This window comes from Phlebotomus argentipes, unplaced genomic scaffold (assembly GCF_947086385.1).
Source record: "Phlebotomus argentipes unplaced genomic scaffold, Phlebotomus argentipes genome assembly contig_17, whole genome shotgun sequence".
Taxonomy (NCBI): domain Eukaryota; kingdom Metazoa; phylum Arthropoda; class Insecta; order Diptera; family Psychodidae; genus Phlebotomus; species Phlebotomus argentipes.
The window spans coordinates 29,687-51,898 of record NW_026776166.1 but is presented as its reverse complement, the minus strand read 5'-3'; the positions used below and the strand labels follow the sequence as shown (position 1 = coordinate 51,898).

General features: G+C 38.1%; 2 protein-coding genes across 2 annotated transcripts; one reads left to right on the top strand and one right to left on the bottom strand.

The window, feature by feature from the left end:
• The first annotated feature begins 1,708 nt into the window (after positions 1-1,708).
• LOC132256658 (autophagy-related protein 13 homolog) lies at positions 1,709-20,448 on the top strand. Its single transcript, XM_059753146.1, has 5 exons — positions 1,709-1,993; positions 8,739-9,096; positions 16,371-16,569; positions 18,504-18,882; positions 19,021-20,448. Exons 1-5 carry the CDS (start codon positions 1,862-1,864, stop codon positions 19,249-19,251), a joined length of 1,299 nt encoding a protein of 432 aa, XP_059609129.1. The 5' UTR covers positions 1,709-1,861; the 3' UTR covers positions 19,252-20,448.
• Positions 20,442-22,134, bottom strand: LOC132256657 (nitrilase and fragile histidine triad fusion protein NitFhit). The gene is made up of 5 exons (XM_059753145.1): positions 21,915-22,134; positions 21,490-21,855; positions 21,216-21,428; positions 20,873-21,158; positions 20,442-20,795 (listed from the first exon to the last, which is right to left on the bottom strand). The coding sequence occupies exons 1-5, from the start codon at positions 22,110-22,112 to the stop codon at positions 20,446-20,448; spliced, it is 1,413 nt and encodes a 470-aa protein (XP_059609128.1). The 5' UTR covers positions 22,113-22,134; the 3' UTR covers positions 20,442-20,445.
• Positions 22,135-22,212: the final 78 nt, after the last annotated feature.

Below are 22,212 nucleotides of genomic sequence, written 5' to 3'. Positions count from 1 at the left end.
CATGTTATATCTTGTTCACAACTCCCATAACTTGTCGCACCAACAGTTGATGCTAAATATATTAATTCCAAACGGCAAAAAGGTATCCAACACTCCATTTTCACCATGCCGAAAAATTTACCACCGACGCAGGAGAGTAATTAAAAGCTCGACCGAAATGTCGCACTGGCAACTGTTGCAGCACATTTTTATGCACTCTCGCCATTTGTTGATAATTTCCCCGCTGCAATGTCTATCAATTTGCACATTATTAAATTTTAGAGCAGCTGCATTTGCACGCAATTCGAGTGGCACGGAAAAAGTTTAGGAGCGAAAGCTTCGCCTCATTTAATTTGCGGTGCTCATTCCATTTTCTAAATGAAATAGTTCAGAGAGAAAATTCATTTTATTACTCTAGCCATTGCACGGAAAATTGCGAAATTTTCCCGGTTTAATATCTGACAAATGAAAGCTTCATTTAAAAAGACTAAACTTACATATCGTACCTCTTAAATCGCGGTGTTATTCACATTAAAGCTCCACCGTCCAAAGCAATGCTGCGTTAATTGTTTATTATTTCCCGGCAATCTGGGTGCCACAAAAACCCTCCCAATAGGCTTTTTGCGTGCTTCATCGCCACTTTATCGGCACTGCCGGCGGAAAAGTTGCAGATGGAGTTTCGCGATCGCGAAAAGCGCGCCGGACAATGGCCAGAGCGGCAACAAAATACAGCCTTTGTTCACAAGCCTTTGCCAACACGTACAAAAGCCGCATGAGTGTCGCTACAAAAGCCATTTCAGCTCTCATCTCCCCTATGAAAACAATTGCACGAATTCACTGATATTTCCGATGTTTATTGCTCTTTTTCGCAGCACGCCTCGGGAGAAACAGGAAGAAGAAAGGGAGGGCAAAAGGATGAGTGCTTCTGAGACTAGGAAAGAGCCTGAGAATTCTGTCAGGAGACGCAAAAGATATTTACCCTGCTTTTTTGCAAATTGCTTTCACAATTCCGCCCTAAGAGTCGCGAAAATACAAATTCCCGGAAACATTTACAATTGAGAAAAATCGGGACACAAAAGGATATTTATAAGACTCCGCTTTGCTTAGCTCATGTTAAGTTTCTCTGTGATTGATTTTGCTGGAATATTATTATAATGGATCTGCGGTAAATTTAATAATAATAAAGTTAACTTACGTGTGGTTGAAATAAGCAAAATAATCCATAGAAAGTCCTTAGCACGATTAATCCACATTTTGTCACTCTCTATTTTTCTCCACTTTCTTAAGCACTCTCTGAAAAATCCTTCTCTTCACCACATTTCTCTCTTTCCACTCTTTGATCTAGAAAATTCACGGAAAATCTTGAGTTTCCTTCCGAACGCCTCGAGTGTTGATCACAAACTGATTCTTTGGCTGAGAAAAACGATCATCTTTCGCTCATCTCGTCGAATTTCTTTGGCTTTCTTGGCCAGAAGCACGTCTCCAAGACACAATCCAGAAGATCAAGCACTAAAGCTTTCACGCAATAAAAGTAATAAATATCAAAAATTATTTGAATACATATAATTGAAAGAAATGCAATTTATTTCAATTATAATCAATTGCTTGGTAATGAGTTTTTTTAGATAGAGAAAAATCCATTCCATTTGCAAGTGCCGGAATGTAGGCTAATTCAACGACTGTTCGCCCTTCAAAAGCCATCGACTGGGGAAATTTCCCATCTCACACCCATCGAATCGACATCGACTGTCACAGTCTTGCTGGCGAAGGAAGAAAAGAAGTGTTTTTCCGTGCAGATTTTGGTTGTTTTTCCCCAAAATATCTGTGTTTCTCACCCCAAAAACTTGTGAAAAGTGCCTCCAAGGGGGCCCAGTGTGCAGTGATGCAGGACAAAAAGGAGCTGGAGAAGTTCATAAAGGGCATGGCAATGAAGTGCCCCCAAATTATTGTTCAGTCGCGCCTTGGCGAGAAAATCCAAACTCACGGGAAATTACAGTCGTCAAACAGTGATTGGGTGAGTGATATTTATAGCTGAATTGCGACACGGGGGCGTCGGGGTGGCCGCTATGGGGTCACCATGAAAACGCCCGACGCGTGGAACATTCCGGGAACAGTGGCGGCCTCTATATCATGTGGCGCCCAATACACAGTTAGAAATGGGAGGTGAAAAGTGATGGGAAGGATATTTTGAAATTCCTCAGGGGAAGAAATTCATTCAACATTATATTGTGCAGATGCTCAGTTACACCTTTTCCCCACGGGATATTGATAATTTATTGGGGCAAATCCCGCCAGAGACGGCGAGATATTCATCGTTAAAATATCCCCGCACAAACTCACACACTTGGAATTGATGTTCTCTGTGCAATTCCAAGTGGATAATCGCACCTCTCTTGCGCTCTTGGGTTGGATGGCCGCAAGGCGTGTGCCTTAGAATGTATTTTAACTGTAACTCAAGTTCATCGCGGAGTATTTTGTACTCCCTTTTCATTCCAACAAATATTACGTGTCTTTTTTTTCATTGATACACTTCCACCCGCCTTCGCCTCAGTCGTTCATTTACCATTATGTTTATGCTCTGTTGCTAGAGAACGGAAATCGCAGCTCTTCCCAAACTTCTTTCTCTCTCGCCACGAACTCTCAACTATTACAATAGTAGCAATCACGGTCTCGAATCTGTTGTCTCAATCACAATGAATTTCACTGTCTCAAAACGCCAATTCTTTCATTCGTATAGAGCTTTCGAGTGGGTTTCACAACAAAACCACGCGGGATTCATATTTTTAGGTGGCTTATTACCTAAAATGACGGGATATATTTGAGGGAAACCCACAAATTAGCCAATATGGGAGGCCTTTTGTTGCCTTTTAGCGCGCAATCATGCCTGAGAAGAGACGAACAAGAATAACTCGATGGACTGTGCAAATGTTTGCTAACTTTTAAATAAATTTTGCATTGATGTTTTATGCTTGTCATAAAGAGATGGTATATTGGCGTTGGTCTTAAATGCTTTGGAGTGAAAGCCTTGGAGGAGTTTGATGACGACGTTGAGTGTCTCAATGTTTATTCGGGAGAATGCTAATAGAATTGTAAATCACCTTATACAACCCTTTCTTCGTTGGCACGAAAAAGGGTCCAGACAATTCGTGTCAACGACTCTTTTGCATGATGTGCGCCTCTCACGGTGTTAATGGGCCGGAATATATAGAAGAATGCATTATTTAGACACTTTTACTGGGTTATCAAATCAATTTTGCAGTAATGGATTCCCGCGAGTGGGTTTTATTGAAGCTCACGTTGTGCAGAGAACTGACCTAAGAAAACCTGTGATTAGCGACACTGCAATAAGAGAGAGAAAAAACAGGAAAATACGAGATTTAAACTCATGACTCTGTTTCATTAACATAGATCTAAAAATCCATTTTCTTTTAAGTTTTGCATTCTCCCTAAAATTCAAAGACAGTTTTGTAAGTTCAATTTCTGAGAATCGCAGCGAATATCGCGATATTTTTAAAAACTCTCGATCATCCAATGAAATTCAATTGAACCTCGAGTGTCAGTGCAAGATAAGACTATCAAAATCAACATGCTGGAGGAAATGAGAGTAAATTGCAAGTGAAATATCTGTGGGATTATTCTCGTGAATAGCTTTATTGACAAGGCTCTCAGCCCACATTTTATTGCAGTAATATTGATTCATATATAAAAAGGGGGCACCAAAGCACTCAGATAAAAGCATTACTTCACGCAAAATCACGCACAAAAAGAGGCCTCATTGCACAATGTGGAAAAAATGCAGAGTAGAAAGAGAGAGAGAGAGAGAGAGAAAAACTGCGCCAGCATGTTTAGATGAAGGGCAATGGTTATTGCCAAAGACTTCCTTGAGAGCTACAATTGTGGGCTTTTCTCCCAAAAAAACAACAACCTAAGTGGCTTTCTTTTCACGTGGCTTATAAAACAAACAGCACAACGAATTAATTAATGCTAATGACTTTTAGCTATGATTGTCGCAGTGGGAAAGCCATCACGCATTTTCCGTGCTGCATTCGAATTTATTTTGACACCGAAATGCAGGTGAGAAACACCACAGATGCTGGCTGAAGACGTTTCGCAATCGCGGTGGGATTGAAAGCCACACTGCAGAAGTGCTCACGCGGATTAATTGCCTTGAAGGTACTTTTTGCGAATGTAAAGCGAGAGTTTGTGGAGGCTCAGTGGGTTTTATGGCATTTTGCAGTGTCGTATTATAATAATTCAGGGGTAGTTTTGTAGGCTGAGGCACAAATATTAAGAGAGCAATGTTGAGTTGAAGTTTGCGCATCTCCTTGAGACATAAAACTTTATTCAAAAGTGGTCTAGATTTGAATGCATGACTGACGAAATGTGCTCAATAGCGACAAATTCATTAATGATCTCATACATATAAAACTTGTCCGGCGCGGACAAGGACGCAAAGTCGCAGTTGTATTGAAAACTATAATGAGAAACGAGCATTTAATGAGATTTGTTTGAGCGAAAATATAATTGGGAAATATGTCAAAATTGGTGTTGTGTGAAGGAATATATTTTTGATATTGATATTTATGATGATGAGAAATTGTATGGAAGACAAATGTAATAAAAAAAAACATCTCGTGTGAACTGAGAATGAAGAGAAAAAGAGAGGAAAGATTGTCGAGAAGTTTCTGCTCTTATGGAAAGAAATATTGTATTTTAGAAACTTTTATTATTTTTCAGCTTCGCCCAAAGTCTTCTTCACTCTCGTCAGCATGAAATAAAATGAATGGGGAAGAATGTATCTTTCTTAGGATATTTTTTCTCCTTTTTTTCTTTCAATTGCTGAAAATTTGTTACACGGTATCCAAGTTGTACTTTGGAGGAGAGTTGCTAAAGTATATTTATGCCACAGTGTGTGCTTCAGTTGAAATGGGCGAAGGATTAAAGACGTGAACTTTTTCTTTTCTCTTCTGTCAAAAAGAATCCTAAAAATTGCGCTGTGGGGAAATTATGTGGAGATTATTCATTGAAAATCTCCACATTTTATTTTCATCTGTCAGTTCATTTTATGTGGGTTTGTTTCATCACTGGTGATTTTCTGCCTTTGGGCGGATTTTTGTATGTAAAACAGTGGAATAATAAAGTAAAATGTAATGTGGCAAAAGAAGGAGTGAAAGAACTCTGCGAGATTTTGCCAAGATGTGAAGGAGAAAATTGCGAAGAACGAGCGAGTCAAATAGTGGAAAAGTAGTCAATTAAGAAATCTCTTCAGCAGCATATGTGCACCACATAACATGAAAAAATGGCAACAGGAAGTTTCGAGTAAATAAATGAAAAGTTTCTTGCCAGCCAAGTGAGAAGAGAAGCTTGACTTCGAGACATTGAACTAATTAGTTTTGCAATATGGTGCTGTAATTATTTGGAAATTGTTGGGGAGAAAGAGATGAGAAATAGTCAATGGGAAAAAATTATCTCATTTTTAATGACTTCTCCGTTTTGTTTCACGCTAAAATTACATCGAAAAATTTTTCCATTGCACACAGAGATTTGAGGAAAAAGCGTTGATAGAGAAAAGTTTTGACATCTAATTTTAAATTCATACTTTCGCTAATTTATTCAAAAGTCAGATAAGATATCTAACATGGACACACCTCCCTTGAAAGCCTCTCGCGATAGTGTTATTATCTCTCCTTATCTGTTGTCTGATGGAATTTCACCCCCAACACATTTTTCACGCAAATGACTTTCCATTGAATTGGAGGTCAAGGAAAGAGAGAAAATCTACTCGGAATGGGCCAATTTCACCCTCGAGACACAGTTTCTTCTCAATCGTGCGGGTAAATAAATATATGATAGGATAAAAATTTATCTTTGCATATATTTTCACTCTCAATCCACCTTCGCGCGACTTTCTCTTTCAATTTTCTTCAAGTAAAGTCACTCAACATCTTTCAAATATGACGCACTTTTTTCCTCAAATGCAAACGCCATACATATGTAGAGGAGATGCCAAACAACATTCGACACTTTTCCACTCTCACCTTCATTCCACTTTTATTACGTTATATTTGGTAGCTTCTTTTGCCTGACAATAAAAACACCTCCAGTTACAGTACATGCAATAGGAATAGCGGCGTCCATTTTCTAATCCAGAATCATCCAAAAGAATGACTTTAAAGAAGAATAAAAGCTTCTTTCTTCTTTATTTACTTTACAAATTTTAGTTTCCGGATTTATAGTGATTAATATATTATTTAGAGGCGTTTAAACTCCAGTTAAAATTGTGGTATAGATTGGTTTAGAAAATACAATCGTAACTTCTACATGCCTTTAAATTGCTGCCCTCTAGCGGTAATATGTGGAAAAAAATCAAAATTTAAATAAAAGCCATGAAAAATCAAGAAATTATTGAATTATTCAGAAATTCAAATAAACTAATCATTTACATTATAAAGCTATCATAATCTGTAAATACGAAATTGTCATTTTATCTTAAAGATATGAATTTAAAGTTGAAGCGGGAGTGATACTGTGTTTCATATGTGACAGGAAGAATTGCAATGAGATGGCAGTAAATTGGTTTACAATCCAATAACAAAGCGCCGTGTGGGTGTAATTAAATTGCAGTGAGTGTGCGTCTATGGCACGTATAAGGATACTTTGCGTGTTTACTCGGGAGTCATTCGACATTTTCCACCCATGGAGTGTGTGTGTATATCTTCGCTAGTCGTCCCTCAAAATGAAATCTCAAGATCACTCCCAAGTGCCACGAAAATTGCCAATAATTCAATGAGGAAAGGGAGGATTCCTCCGAGGAATGCCTTTCTTTTCTGCCTAGTAAGGGTAATTTTATTGATTTTCCACACGGGAGCATGTTTTTTGCCATTGGGGCTTCACCTGGGCAAGACATGTGAGGGAGAGACAGAGAGAGAATGAGAAGAAAAAATTGGGCCTTGGTATCAGGACAATTGATTGAATTGTGTGTGTGACGAGGAGGATATCGATTAATCAGCACTCAAATTAATTTTATGTCAATTCAACACTTGACAAGAATAGCTAATTTAATATTTGAAACAATTACCAGACATCAAAAAGCGCAGAACTTTGATCACAATCTATTGATTCATATTAGAATTCTCTGACTTTGCTCAGTTGAATAATTTGCATGAAAATTTCCGCGATGAAGAAAAATGTAATAAATGTGATTCAGATGAAAAATCTTCCATCTCAATGTCACAGCCTGTGTGTGCATTTCTTTCTCTTGAAATTTTCTTTGTTCCACTCTCAACAATATAATTCATTTATATTATGACTTCCTCTATACGTTATTTCCAGAATCGCAAATGAAAGTCCAAAGTTGAAGAGCAACTTTTCAAGGAATCATACATTTCGCGTAAATTTTCTCATTTTCACCTATTACCATTTTTTGCGTCTGAAACTTGTGAGCGCTATAGAAAAAAAAATTTTCTTTTACTACCCACTAATTTTCAATGATATTTCCCCATCTCAAACTCCTCTTCAAGCGTTGTGTTTTTTTCGGGGATTTATTTCTCAAGTGAGCAACTTTTAAAGTGGAATTTGTGGGAAAAGTAAAAGTTTTCACGTTTCCTTATACGGTGGAATAAGTGGTGGTTTTACGATAAAAGCGAGAGAGAGAGAGAGAAAAAACACTTTTCTCAAGTATTTCTCAATTACACTTTTACATAGGGAGACACTTGAAAAGTCTGCAGATTGTTTCAGGAGCACAATTAATTGATTTAGTGCATTTACATCACTTTACACAAGTATATTCACCCATTCTTCAGCTCCAATTCATATATTCTGTGAGTCATGAATAAATTCAAAGAAAGCATTGAAATTATGGATCCATATTGAATATTTCTTGGGATTTCCAAAACAATTAAATGATAAGAGATGGAACTAAATTTCCATCATGATGATTTATAGTAATGTCAGTTGAAATAGCACTTTAGTGAGTAATTCTCTGTAATTTTAATATATTCCTTCGAAGAACGATTATCAATTACCCTTAATTTTGCATATTGGCATGTGAATAACTGGGGAATATTGTCTCAAATTGTGTCGTGTTTGTGATTGGCGCCTCTCGAGTGTTTAAGCAATCTAGGTGGAGGTTAGAGAAGGAGAGAGAGTGTCTATGGCTAAAAATACCCTTAATTTGTGCCTCGTAGTGCGTTTGAATGGGTGAAAATAGACCCGATGAGGCGTTGTCAAACAGGAAGGGGAAATTCCAGATGAAAATTGATAAGAAAAGTGGCGCTATTGTACTGTCAACGTGCCCAGGAGTGAATGAGTTTGTTTGGAAAAACGTGAGACTGTAGCTTATTGTGCATCGCGCTCTCGACTGTCCTCGAAGTGGCATAGAGGATGGGGAAGCCAGGAGAGGAGGTGGAAAATCGAAAATCATCACTTGAAGAGGAGGAGAAGGAGATGAGTTGGGGCGGAGAGAGAAGGGGTGAGACGAGAGCATTACAATGTTGAAAAGTGCACAGCGTTTTTATTGGCAAAGTGCAAATAAACAAGTCAATATTGAGGAAACTGGTTAAGAGTGGTTTTCTCTTCAGGAAAATCCCCGTCACGATGCTGTAAATCACTCAAGTGTGTTTCTCCAAAGCGCTGGTTGTTTCCACTAATGCTTTCAGTTATTCCACCACTAAATGCCCTTCACTTTAGGAAAAATCCAAGACTTTTCGTAGAAAAATATAAACATTGATTTACATAAATCGTTTGTTTGTTGCTTGCAGTTTAACATATCAATTGAGGACTATCAGGATGTGGCGGAGGAGACGAAGAGGGCTCTCAATCTGGTCTCTGGCGAGTCCATTCTCAGTCGATTGCCACTGTGTGTGGAGATCAGCTTGAGGACAATTGAGGGGGATTCAATGGTGCTGGAGGTTTGGTATCTGGGACTTGCTTCTGACCGATGTGATCCCACTCAGCGTGCCTCCTACACTGTGTACAACCGAATGGCCATTCTCCTGAAATCCCTAATCTCCATCACACGCTCGACGCCAGCTTACAAGCTCTCCAGGCGTCAAAGCACTGATTCCTATCAGATTCTGTATAGAGTTTACGTGGGAGATCCCGATACGCACTCATTGGGTAAGTCTTTTGCAGCCGATGTTCCATATTAAGCTCGCAATCAAGTCTTTTTGACTCTTTGAATGGTTTTCATCGTTCAGTTGATTGTTATGATAAAAAATGAAAATCTCGGAAATGTCTCGCATTTGAGTGAGTAAAAAAGATTACGTCAATTGAAGAATAGATTCAAAAGTCATAGCCGAAAGATTTTAGAACTAAATTTAGAGAAACTTTTATGGAATCACTGTCCTAGTGACATTATTAATTGAATCTCTAGGAAATGGTAAAACTTTATAGGATGGTTGAAAGATGACAGAATCTTTTCGAACTACTGAATTGTCGAATTAAGGAGTAAAATTTCGAACACACAATGCAAATCCCTAAGAAAATAAGTTAAATCTTATTGAATTCAGCAATGCTTCTTATGACTTTTAATTGAGTTTTCGTGCGAGGCATAAAGTTCATCACCAACTAATCCGAAAAGGAAACAATACATCACAAAGTTGAAATGAATTTTCACTACCAAGAGAGAGAGAGAGAGAGAGAGACTTTCTTCAATTCTCGCAATTTGATGTGCTTCTCGCAGAAACATTTCGCGAGTGGCAAAAACAAACAAGAAAGTTAAGTTGCAGTGTTGAGGAATTCTTTGGGATGAATTGGTCTAATGAACAAACCGAGTGTGGACAAGATAAAGTTACAGTGAACGAGAGAGAAAGAGAAGCGGATAAAGGGACTGATTGATATAATTTAATACCACGTCCACGAGATGAACCTTGCACTGTCTAGACATTCATTGTTCCATTGCATGGTTTTCATTTTATATGCGGTGAAAAATTTATGGTGCTGCAATTCTGAGGAGATTGAAATACTCTGAATTCCAAATCGCTGACGTTTCTCCATAGTAAACTAATGGACTTTTTTTCTCTGGGTGTGTGCGAGTGTGGAATTTACTACCAACGGTAGAGACGTGATGTTTAGAGGCCAAAAAGCCATTCATTCTTTTTACCACTCTATTTGTCTGTGGCTTGTATCTCCTCCAAAACACCCATTCATTGTGGCCTCCTCCGCATAAAAGACAGCCAAATACCATCAGTGATGTTGGCGTGAGAGAGAGAGGGAAAAACCTCAGAAGAAATTACATTCATCCGCCTACGAAGTATTCAGTTAACCAAATCTTTTCCCTCTCCTACATTTTACTTTTGGCGCTAATCCCAAAAGAAGCTGATGAGGATTTGCCGCAATAAGTCTCAATAAAATCATCCTCTTTCGGTTGTTTTCGCCTGAAAATATCAGGTGAAAAAGAAACACGATGTGTTAATCAAGATGCTCACAATTTCTCGATGGTGTGTGGAAAAATGAACTTTACACTCTTCATTGTGAAGTCAAGACCACATTATTTGCATCACAAAACTTAAGACTCTTGCAATGGAAATGTTTCGTTCACTCTCCACAGCCAATATCAATTACACATTATCATTTGGTTGTAAAATTTCCACGACGGAGTCAATAGAGAGAGAATCGCCAAGGCGGCATCAATGCCTGGAAAATTCAATCAATGAACAAAAATGCCCCTCAAAACATTCATAAACATTTGTGCGATGCGAAAAGGCAGAACGCGTTTTGTATCTTCTTGAGAATCAATAGAAGTGCTGCAAAAACATGACGTCAATTCAAGTCATTTGCAATCTCTACAGTTTTGTGTGGTTTTTTGTTGGCAAAAAAGACTATGCAAATGAGTGATTAGGAGACGTTCCAGGCACAAGATACCCTTCATTGTGACTTTCCAGTGGTTTTCTAATTGTGGAAATGTTAGAGGTGAATGCGAGATTAGGGCTATTTTTCTCGTTAATCACTGAATTTTGTTTATTCCACTATATCTGCAAGATGTTGACCCTAAAATGTGACTTTTGCCATCATAAATTCGCCTCTAATGCTTTGCTGGCAATTTCTTTTCTATATAGTAAAAATAGAATTAAATAATGGGAAATTTTCCTGTTTTTCACAACTAACATTGCACACTGTGTGGAGCGTATCAATTTGACAAAGTGCAATGGAACGCAATTATCAAAGTCAGTGATTAAATATTTGTAAGAGGAGGCTTTGATGATTTGAAAAGTGTATGTTATTTACACAGTGAAGTTCAACGATCCAACACAGAAAATATGGATGAGTTAATTGATTTACTTTACCAATTTCTTACGCTTTGCAATGAATTTGTGGTTAATGTTGTGTGTGTGCGTGTGTGTGTGTGTGTGTGTGTTTAAAGTGGGAAATAAAAATAACAAATGAAGAGAGGACAATTGCCCTTTTTCGAAAAATGCTAATCATATTGAATGGATAAAAATTACCATTATGCCCAATCACTTTGTCACTGTTTCGTTGTCACACTCAATTATGCCATGTGAATTTTTCCGCAATTGCAGAAGAGCTCAATTTTTGTTTACATTCTTCAAAAATCGCTTTTGCAAATGAATTTTTCTCTCTGTGTTTGTGCAATATTTGGCAAGGCAGCAATTGTTGTCCATTCTGTTTGCTTCTCCCGCTCTTTTTTTTCATCCCACTTTTGTGTACAAACTGACAAAATTACCAGTGGTTGTTGTTACTGTTTTTTTGTGCACTGTCACTGAGAATATAAAGCTACAAATTGCTGATTATGCAAATTTTAAAAACGAATAAATGTTTAATTAGGGTGGCAGAAAGTGTGGATGTGTAGAGGAGGAGAAAAACATGATTGTGGGGCTTTTACAAGAACAAAACACCTGGCATTTTGCAATATATCTGGTATTTCTCTATGTGAATTTTGCTCTATTTCTCCTTAATCTGACTGTGAATGCTCAGGTGTGAAACTTGTAGAATCGTGGCAATATTTGTGACCACTTTGTGCTGCAACTGTTGACTGTGACTGAAAAAATTGTGTGGAATTTGAACAAAAAAAATTCAATTACAGCTCTTCTGTTACTCTTCTGGGGCGAAATTATGTTAAAAAAAATTACCCTATTTTATGGAAAATACAAAGTTGTTACAACTCATAAAATTTGTTATGAATTCTGGCGCAGAAATTAAACTCATCTTCTTAACAAATTAGAAGTTTTTAGTCAAACAACGCATTCAAAATGTTGCACAGTACAATTTTGGTGTTTCTTATAGTCTTAGTAAATGGAATAGAAAATAATTTATCAAGGAATGGAGTGAATTTTCCGGGAATTGTGGCCTATTCATTTAACATTTGTTTTCATATATACCTAATGTGTCGGAATCTCTATCAATTTAATTCGGAGAAAGGCTTAGATTAAACTATTTTGATAAAAATATTCTCCAGAATGTATTCAAAGGAACATTCATTTGTCAGAGCAGGCAAAAACTTCAAGAACCGAATAATCCACACTTTTTGGTAAAAGCTTATAACTCTTTGATGAGTAATTTTCTGATTATTCCACGTGAATTATTAATTTAAATTTCCCATTAAAAAAAAGTATCTTTTCCTGCATTATCTCTCCATATTCGTGCTTCTTTATTCTCTCTCATTAATCGCACGAGAGAGAATGCCCCGAAAAAGTGTGGCTTTTATGTACACACAAACACTGTGTTCCACTTCAATGCAGAGTTGTGTGGCCAGAAAGTACAATATGTAGAAGAAAAAAAATCCACCAGATAATTATTTTGCTCCAACAATTTATTAGATTATTAGACACTAAAGAGAAAGAGAGCAGTAAAAATGGATAGAGAGAAAAAAATATGCGAGAAAAGATGGGCAAAATTGGCGGGATGTTGAAATGAAGAGAGAGAGAGAGAGCAAAAAAATATTGCCTTAATCTCTCTCTAAAACGCTCCGCATTGCCAGGATGATTAATTAAAATTATCAGTGGATTTTTTTCTGTCTTGCCTTCACTTTCTGGGCTTGTCTGCAAAAAAAAATTGAGCCCGCAATTCAGTGAGCTCAAAATTCTCAACTGGCAGTTATTTGAGGAAACTTGAGACATTCTTACTCTTTATCTTTCTGTGACGAGGGGGGGGGGTAAAAAAGCCAGAAAACTTTCCTCAAGGACTCCCAGTTGAGCTGTTCAATGAGAATTTGTGTAAATGTCAGTGACTTGGTTGAGGGAGAGTGAATAGAAGAGAGAAAAAAACATGACTTTTTTTCCACATTGCTGTGACTTATAAGGAAATAATCAAACTCAACTTCCTTCTTCCCTATCTAAAAATAAACATCCTAAACGTTTCTCTTATATGATTTCGCTCTCAGGTGAAGTTATTATTAAGTTTTAATCGTGTGTGCGGGAAAAAAATAACTGTTGGTCATCAATATATATTGTTTTATGTGATTCTCAGAAATCCACGTGCCATCGTGACTGTTTAACACCTTATTTTCCAACATTTATAAATCATTTCAATATTCATCATGCAAAATGCCATTCAATGTTGATTTGCGAAGCACTAAAGATTTGCTTAAGTCCCGTGTTGTGTTGATATTCAAATAAGCACAGATACAATTTATCATTTTAGTTAACTGACTCAAACTGGAAATAATTGACTTTGAAGGAAAGTACAAGAATTTGCGATGGATAAACATTTTGGGGTCGTTTTTTTCTGCCGTGCTTCTCTCAAAGTCATGTGATTTGCTTTCGAAGGCGCGAGAACGGGAAAAAATGTAAACAACTTTAAGAGAGGAACTAAAAACGTGTTCCCAAGCAATAAATCGATCAACTATATTTGCCATCTCTTGAGTGTATGAACGTGATTGGAATCACGTAGGTTTTTCTTCTCGTGTGTGATTTTCGTGGTTAAAAATTGAGGGAATTCCGGATGCAGTGACTAATCCTAAGCTTTGCTTCGGCTTCTGAGGAATTTCTGTAAAATGACATGGCAAGAATGTCTCTTAGGCATTGAGGACAGAGTCGCAAGTGTGATCATGTAATTGTTGTGCAATATTTTGCAGCTCACTGTTGTTTACTATAAATTCATATGGTTTCCCTTCAGCACAACTCTGCCAACACAGAGAGTGACTCAATCAATCTAATCTCCATGCCCGCGACGGCGACAAACACAGCGCGCAACTGACAAGATTTTCTACAATCATTCTCCTTATTTACATTCTCCCATTCAAGCATTTTTCACAGCTTGTCTTGTGCGCGATGCACCAGGGATTTGATGGCCAATAGATCTCCATGATTGCCTCGTGTTGTTTGCGAGTCTTCAATATACATACTGTTGTGGATTGAATTGCATTGAAGATGGATTTTTAGCGCTCATTTACTGAGTCAAGGCAATGATTGTTAATTGAAAGACGGAGAGAGAGAGAATGAGATGAAAATGCTTGAAATTAATTGTGACGGGTAAAAATAAACGAGTGAATGAGTCTTTGAAATTGAGCATTGATGAGTTTTCTACAATCAAGTTGGTAATTTGAAACTAGATAAGACCTTTGTTGCCTTATCAATAAATAAGATTTTCAATTCAATATGCAAAAACTAATCAACAGAAACCCAATAACAAGATGAACGTAATAATTATTGGAAACTTATGGGTCGTTGCAATATTATAATTATATTATAATATAATGTTATGTATATTATATTATAATATTAATATAATGACCAGAAAATCCAATAAATATATGTTTATCTACATGTAAACATCATTATTGTCTATTTCCTTGGTTCTCAGTAGAATTTTCTGGAATTTCTTGACTTTACGCAACGATTCATAATCTTGTAATACTTTTTAACGAATTCATATTTAAAATGTTATGAAAGTATATGTAGTTGCAACGACGCCTTAAAATATTAAGTTGGGTAAAAGTTTCCGTATTATCATGTCAATAAAATTGCCAATAAATTTTTTGTTCTTCTCTCGCACAACAATTCACCTTCAAGTCTTCACAATCCATCCAAACTTCCTGATATCCAAGATGATATGTAGTTATTTTTGGTCACTGCAAATGAGGAAATGAAGATGTTTCAGAGATAGTGCTCAATTTACTCAATGTGGCACTTCCGCAATTCCCCAAACTACAAAAGAGTTTCGAGATCAGCAGCAAGACATCACATGCCGTGGTTGCGATGTTCAATGAAAGCAAATCAAATATTATAGTGCCGAATCTTCCACTCATTGCTCCTCAATTGAAGACTCATTTGAAAGTGAAATGGATGGGAAGAAAAACACATCATCTCGAGCGGAAAGTTTCCAACGAGATTCAAGGATGGATTTCTGTTTGTAATCATGTGCAGTTTGATGGTCGAAAAGTCGGATTTTGTGCTTCTAGAAATCAATGATGATGTTGTCGAGAATGTGTGCTGAAGGCATTTAATTATTGAATTGTTTGTCCCTTAATCATGATGAGGAAATATAGATGGGATTTCACATGAAAAGTGGGAGAAAGGAATTCAATTGTATGCTGGTTGTCTCCAGAGAAAGAGAGAGGAAAGAATTATTAAATAATTCTATTTACAAGTGGGATAAATATCAAAATAGCGCCAGTATTCGATATAAATAAATCAGCACTGCTCTCAATGTGGTTGAAGGAGACACTGAAATTCTACACTCTGTGGCACGTTTATGCGAGCGCCTCTCATTGAATTGTGAGATTTAATTATGTGATTTTCGCCTTTCCAGGTCAAAATCCATCCTCATCTCGACTTAGTCATGCAGATGAAATGTTAAATGCATACAATTTGAAAGGATGAATCACTCGTTTTCATTTTCAAACTACAAATAAGAGATGAAGTTGGAACTTTACGCATTGATTTACGTGTATTACATTTAATTTGACTGATTTTTTTGCAGAAAAACTATTTTGTGGATCTGTTTTTAATGTCACTGACAATTAATCTTTTAAGAAATTCAAAGTTTTCCCTTTCTTTAGCTTCTAAATACAAGATTGAATTGTGAATAAATTCAGTTTAATGACTTTTCGTAACCAGAAATTAGGCAAATAACAAGTAATTTTTTGGAAAAATGAGTAAATGTAAAGTGTCTGGTACATTTTTCCCACATCTGTGTCTCTTGTAGAAATATTTGCTGTATCGGCAAAGCCCTCGGCCACCATAAATATGTATATACATAAGATGATTGCGTCTGACGCATACAAAGTTAACACAAGGCAAAGAAAATATATGAGAGTGTTTGAAGATAAGAAACATACACTTATTTTTAGTAAATGTGTGTGCGAGAGAGAAAGAATGGGGAGGAAAAAAGAGTTGATTGCGAGTCTTGAGAGTTGACGGTGTTCATATACTCAGTCGGTTGAATTTGATTGAACGTTCAACATCGCGCACCGTGTGTTTTCTTCTTCGCAGGAGACGGTCATAAGCAACTACGGGTGGGACAATTGTGCACAACAGTCGGCATGCTGAGCATGGAAGTGGCCTATCGCACAAAAATGACCATCTCACCGACGCAGACGGGCAGGGACAACACGATTATGCTCAAGAGTGATCACTTTCTCAAGGATATCAGCCCGAAGCACATCAGATATCATCACAGCAATAGAAAAACGTGAGTTTATACCAATGGATTTATCAGTGCTAGGATTTTGAGAGAGAAAGATAGATTGACAGAGAGAGTGAGAAAAAGTCACTCTTGGGAGTGATTTTGTGAAATGTGCAGGAGGGAAAGTTGCCGCCGAAACCGGCTGGGTAATAATAGCAAAATTAAGACGTTTCAAGTGGGCGCTTTCGCAATCATATTCTCGTTGATAACAACATTGTGCGCGGAAACTGAAGAGTTTTTAGCCCCTTGAAAGCCGGTGACTGGCAAATAAAATTGCGCTAAAGCGCCGCAAAGTGAGTGAGAGAAATATTGTGGGTGGTGTGCAAGTATATTCCGGATTTTTGCTATCTAATCACGCCATGGCGGTTTGTTCGTCAAATTCCTCAGAGACACGCTGTGGTGTGTAATCTTTATTTTCTCTATTTTGTGTGCGTCGCCAAATGCTATTTTTGGTTCTCTGTTTAGATAAATCCATACCAGGAAAAGCAAAAGGTGTTCAACAGATAGAGAGGTGTCGGTAGAAAAAAGCACGCTCAACCAATTTTACTTGTGGTCAAGTTAGAAATATGGTTCTTATATAATATAATGACTGGGTGGCAAGTAAATGGCGCCAATTTATGTGTGGTTTTTTTTCGCGAAGGGGAGAAAAAGCGCCGTGGTTAATTGTTAAGTAGAGATTAGGCGGGGAAATGGAGTGAGAAATGAAAAATTGTTTTCTGTATTTGTATGCAAAGGAGTGTGGGAAAAAAAATTTGCAGTGGCGCCTCTGAAGAGGGCGCTGACAGAATGGCTAATTGATATTGTGAATTGAGATCTTCAAGAGTGTTTATGAACGACGCTCGGACGTGAGATCGTTGGCCAAACGGAATATAGTTGTGGTGTGTCAGTCAGTGATAGGTTGGGGATTATCAGCACGAGAAATTCTCTATAAAATGCGTAGTTTGCAAAAGTGGGGAGAATAAATAGAAAAAAGATACAGACGCGAGGCAAAGTGTATATATAGAGTTCAATTAGATGAAAGATGTGATGAACAGCATATTGTTAGCCACTGTATGTCCACTCAAACTCGTATTTATTGTCTCTAAACATGCTGAGTTTCGTCTTTTACAGTATTTTAGACCGACATATTAATTGGAAATTAATGTAAATCTCAAGACGAGTTCTTTCTAATGAAAATTCTCTCTTCTTTCACACCATCGAGAGAATCTTGGGAAGTCACGTAAAATGAGAATTAGAGACTGCGGGATTTCACATTATTCAAGTTCTGTGGTCGATAGAAAAAGACACTGTCGTGTAATTTAAAAGTGAAGAGAAGTACAAAATGATGTGCGCAATTTTTATTAAGTATTGTGACGAATTTGAGTGATAAAACGATAATAGATACTAATAAGTCGATTTAGAAGATCTCTGATCTTAGTTATTGAAGTTTTCGACACTTATTGATTAAAAAATGCGTGCAATTTCTCCATTTTAATAAAATTTTAGATTCAAAAATAGGTTAAAACGACAGTCTAAGGACTAAATTATCCATTTCAATTTAGTGGAATAAACTCTGGAAAAATGCAACAAATTCTGTGAATAGTTTGGCAAATTTCTATGTAAATCTAGCAGAACCGATGCTTTTTGCCACTTTTCCTTCTCTTTATCATATTTCATACATTAAAAGCGTAGATTTTCGCGGTTTTTCGGTTAAATTACACTTTGACGATGCAATCAGAGCAAAGAGAGCAACGATTTTGTGGTGAATACATAATGTTTTTTTTTTTGGTAATTTCACCAAAATTGCGTAACACATTGTGGTTTTCTGCATCTGCATTTCTTGCGTTGATCGCATTCCTCGGGCAATTTAGTGAACTGTTTTCTCATTGTGGCGTATAATTATTTCACATGATTAATCCGGATACAATATATTTATTTTCCGTTGCTTTATCTCTGTGCAGATGCGAGAAAAAAGTGGTGGACTTGGACAAGCCGATGCGGATTGGAGCATTTGTCGATCCCAGTAGAACGAAGCAGTACACGGAGGAGGACTACATTCTGCCCGAGACGCCACCATTCAGTTGGTTGCTGCGAAAGACCAAGGAGGAGGCGGCGGAGAGTGAGGAGAAGAGCTGCCAGACCGCCGTGAGGCCAGCAGTGGCTGAGGAGAGTGCCTGCAATAACAACAACAACGCCACGAGGAATTTGGAGGGTGGTGATGAGAGCAAGGATGTCAATGGATCGTCGCCCAGCGCACAGGAGTTGACGAGGAGGCCGTCATCACGATGGTCAACGTCGAGAGTTGTGCCGGCGGAGGATGAGAACCTGCTGAAAGAGTTGGTGAGTTGAGGTCTAATTGTTATCTAATCATGGTGTGTGATAGATTGGAAGAGAGAGACCTTTGGATGCTAATAGAAGTCTTTGTTCATATATATCTTGCCCTATTTTTAACGATCTCTTGATGTTTTTTTATTGCAGCATTTCCCCTTTGCCACCACAAATACGCCCATCAGTGATCTGGCGAAGTTCTACAGGGATTGCTTCAATGCACCTCCGTTACAGGGCTTCTCAGACTCTCCGCTGGACGAAGACATTGAAGTGGATGACTTGACGAAGCAACTGGAGCAGTTTGAGACGTCGCTGGGCGACTTTGACTCCCTCGTGACGTCGCTGTGCTGCCAATCGGTGGACGACAATCTTAATAGTTAAGAGACAGAGAGAGAGAGAGAGAGAGAGAGAGGAAGGCTTCGAAGTATATTTGTTAATTTTCTAACAAATCATTCTCGATATCCTCGCACTTTAAGTTTCCTTTTTTCCTTCTCCCCAAAAGTCTGAAATGTTCAGAACATTTTAGCCACATTATTATCTTGTCTTTTGTACAGTACATATTCTTATTTTGTTCTCTGTCTACTCTAAATTGTCCGCTGGAAGGATGGCCATTTTAGCTAAAAAATAGTCAGTATATATTTTGTAATATTGTAATTTATGTATTTTTTATCACTGTGTTACCTCTTAAAGTCCTTTTTTGTGAACGCTCCCAGTTTAGATTCAACCGATGCGGAGGGAGATTTTCCAATGCCAAAAATGTTTTCCACAGGCATTTTTCTTGATACTCTGATTAGATAGTCTATTATAAAAAAAGGGATATTTCTAAGGAAGAAAAGTGTTCTTATGCGGTTTTCCTCGATGGGCAGAAGGATGTATCTCATGAATAATCAACTATAGTGGCGGTATTATTCTGCTTTTAACTCTAAAATATTCCCTCTTCAACATAAGAAATACAAACCAATATAAACGATAACGATAACTTAATCGAGTCCTTTTCTATTGAGACATTTTCCACAAAACATTGCCTCTTTCCTTCCCTTTAAATAAATGGTAACTCATGTGACAAAAAAAAATAATCACACGCCAGTGTTTTTGATACAAAGAAATTGTTACTCTATTGATATGAAAAATAAATGAATAACATTTAACCCAAAGGCGGAAGAGAGAAATTGTGAATTTTATGGAATTTATAGTATTTGTTAATAGCTAAAAAGTAAATTGTTTTGTTTGGCATTGAAAGTAAAAATGAAAAAAGGGTGAAATTTCTCATGAGACTTTTTGGCAATAAGGAATTAATATAATATATTTGTATAAAGTTAAGTTCAATTTATTCTTTTGGAAAAGAACTGGCACGGTAAAACAAGAGACAGTTAATAAGACTGCAATATAGCTTAGAATTTAAGTGATTGAGAGAAAAGTACTCGTGGAATTGGAAAAAAATGTTATAAAATATGCAACATATATTAATCCGGATAAAACCCAAAATTTTTAACATCTTTGTTTATCGATATTTTTTGTTGTATAAGCACTAAAAACCGTGGAATAAAGAGCCAATTATTGGCACTTGGTAATTCTCTATCTCGTGCCTTTGAGGAGTTGTCGGTACTTTTCAGCCTCCGCCACCATTTCCTCGAGAGGACGTCTGTTGGTGTCCACGGGGGCGCTGTCGTGGCGCCTCAACTCCGAGTAGATCTTGTCTGTGTAGGAAAAATCACCCTCGCGACGCGGCAAAATGTGACAGTGCACGTGAGCGACAGTCTGACCAGCTTCCTTGCCATCCTGGACTGTCACATTGGACGCGGAGACGCTGTAGAAAGACTCCAGCACCTTCTGCACAACCACAGCAGCATTGAAGAAGTCCCCAATTTCTTCCGGTGTGAGATCTGAGAGTCTCTTGGCGGGCCTCTTCGTCGCTATCAAGCAATCTGGACAACATTTAAGTAGTCTTATCAGTCAAACATTGTAAATCATCACCCAATTCATATGATTCATGAGTACTCACGTCCCGGAACGACACATCGGATGTTAGTGAAGGCGAAACTGTGTGCAGATTCATAGAAAACAGTCGCTTTAGGGATGGCAAATCCGCCAAAATCGAAATCTCTCGCAATCTCAGGGTGAATTCTTAGCGGAAGCCTTGAGTAGATGTTTTCACACATCTTCCTGTGCTCTTCACATGGCATATTTCGCCTCACGGAGGCCACTTTGTCCAAATCCACATCAATCACAGCCACTTCCAGTTCCTTCTCCTCACAATCGACCAAAACTTGGCCCCAGGGATCAACAATCTGCAAGAAATATATCCATTATGACATACGTCTGAGTACTAGAGAAGTCTTCCTCACCATTGCATGCCCATAACTCCTCCGCTTTTTGTTGTGGAAGCCCATCTGGGCAGCTGCAATCACATAGCACTGATTCTCTATGGCTCTGCTCTTCAGCAACGTCTCCCAATGAGCTAATCCCGTGGCATAGGCGAAAGCTGACGGGTAAGTCAGTATCTGAGCACCCTGGGAGCGAAGAATCCCACTTACTTCCGGAAATCTCACATCATAGCACTGCGAAGTACCACAAAAAATCACTTTCTGTCTAGAATATTCAAGGATTCTCATGACATACAATTTGCAGGCCGAGCAAACCTATCGGGGTGTCTATCGGCATGACAATTCCTGGTCCCTGAGCCACGACTTCTGACTCCCGGAAGCGAAATTCTGACGTATCGACATCAAACATGTGCAATTTCCTATACGAAGCGACTAATTGACCGCAATTATCTATGATAACGTGACAATTGTGGATCTTCGTGGGTGGATTTGGGGCGTCTGGGGAGATTTCATGCAATCCTCCCAGAGAGAGCCAAACATTCTGACTCCTGGCCAGACTTTTATACGCTTCCACGAGATTTCCGAAAAGGGTTTCTGATAATCTTAAGGTCTCCTGACGATTCTCTCCCACGAAGTCACAGCATTCCGGAAGGAAGACAAACTGAAAAGACCCGCAAGGGTAGAGAATACCAATAGAAATTTTAAGGAAACCATCCTCACCGTTGCTCCCTGATTTTTTGCCTTCTCCACCAGATTCTTCACTTGTCCCAGATTACTGTCCTTGTCGTTTGTCGCTCGCATCTGACAAACCGCCACCTTTTGATTCATTTGCGCAGTCATCTTGCTGAAACATCTGCTTCCGACACCTCCAATCAAGTGCTTAATCTTAAGTTTTATCACCTGAGAAAAGCCTTGCATTTTTTTCTCTCCGCCGCGAATTGAGCTCAGAAAATAAACTGAAGTTGGCCGCGATGGCGAGAGTTGCTCAGTGTTGACGGTTGGCGGCACTGGTTGCCAG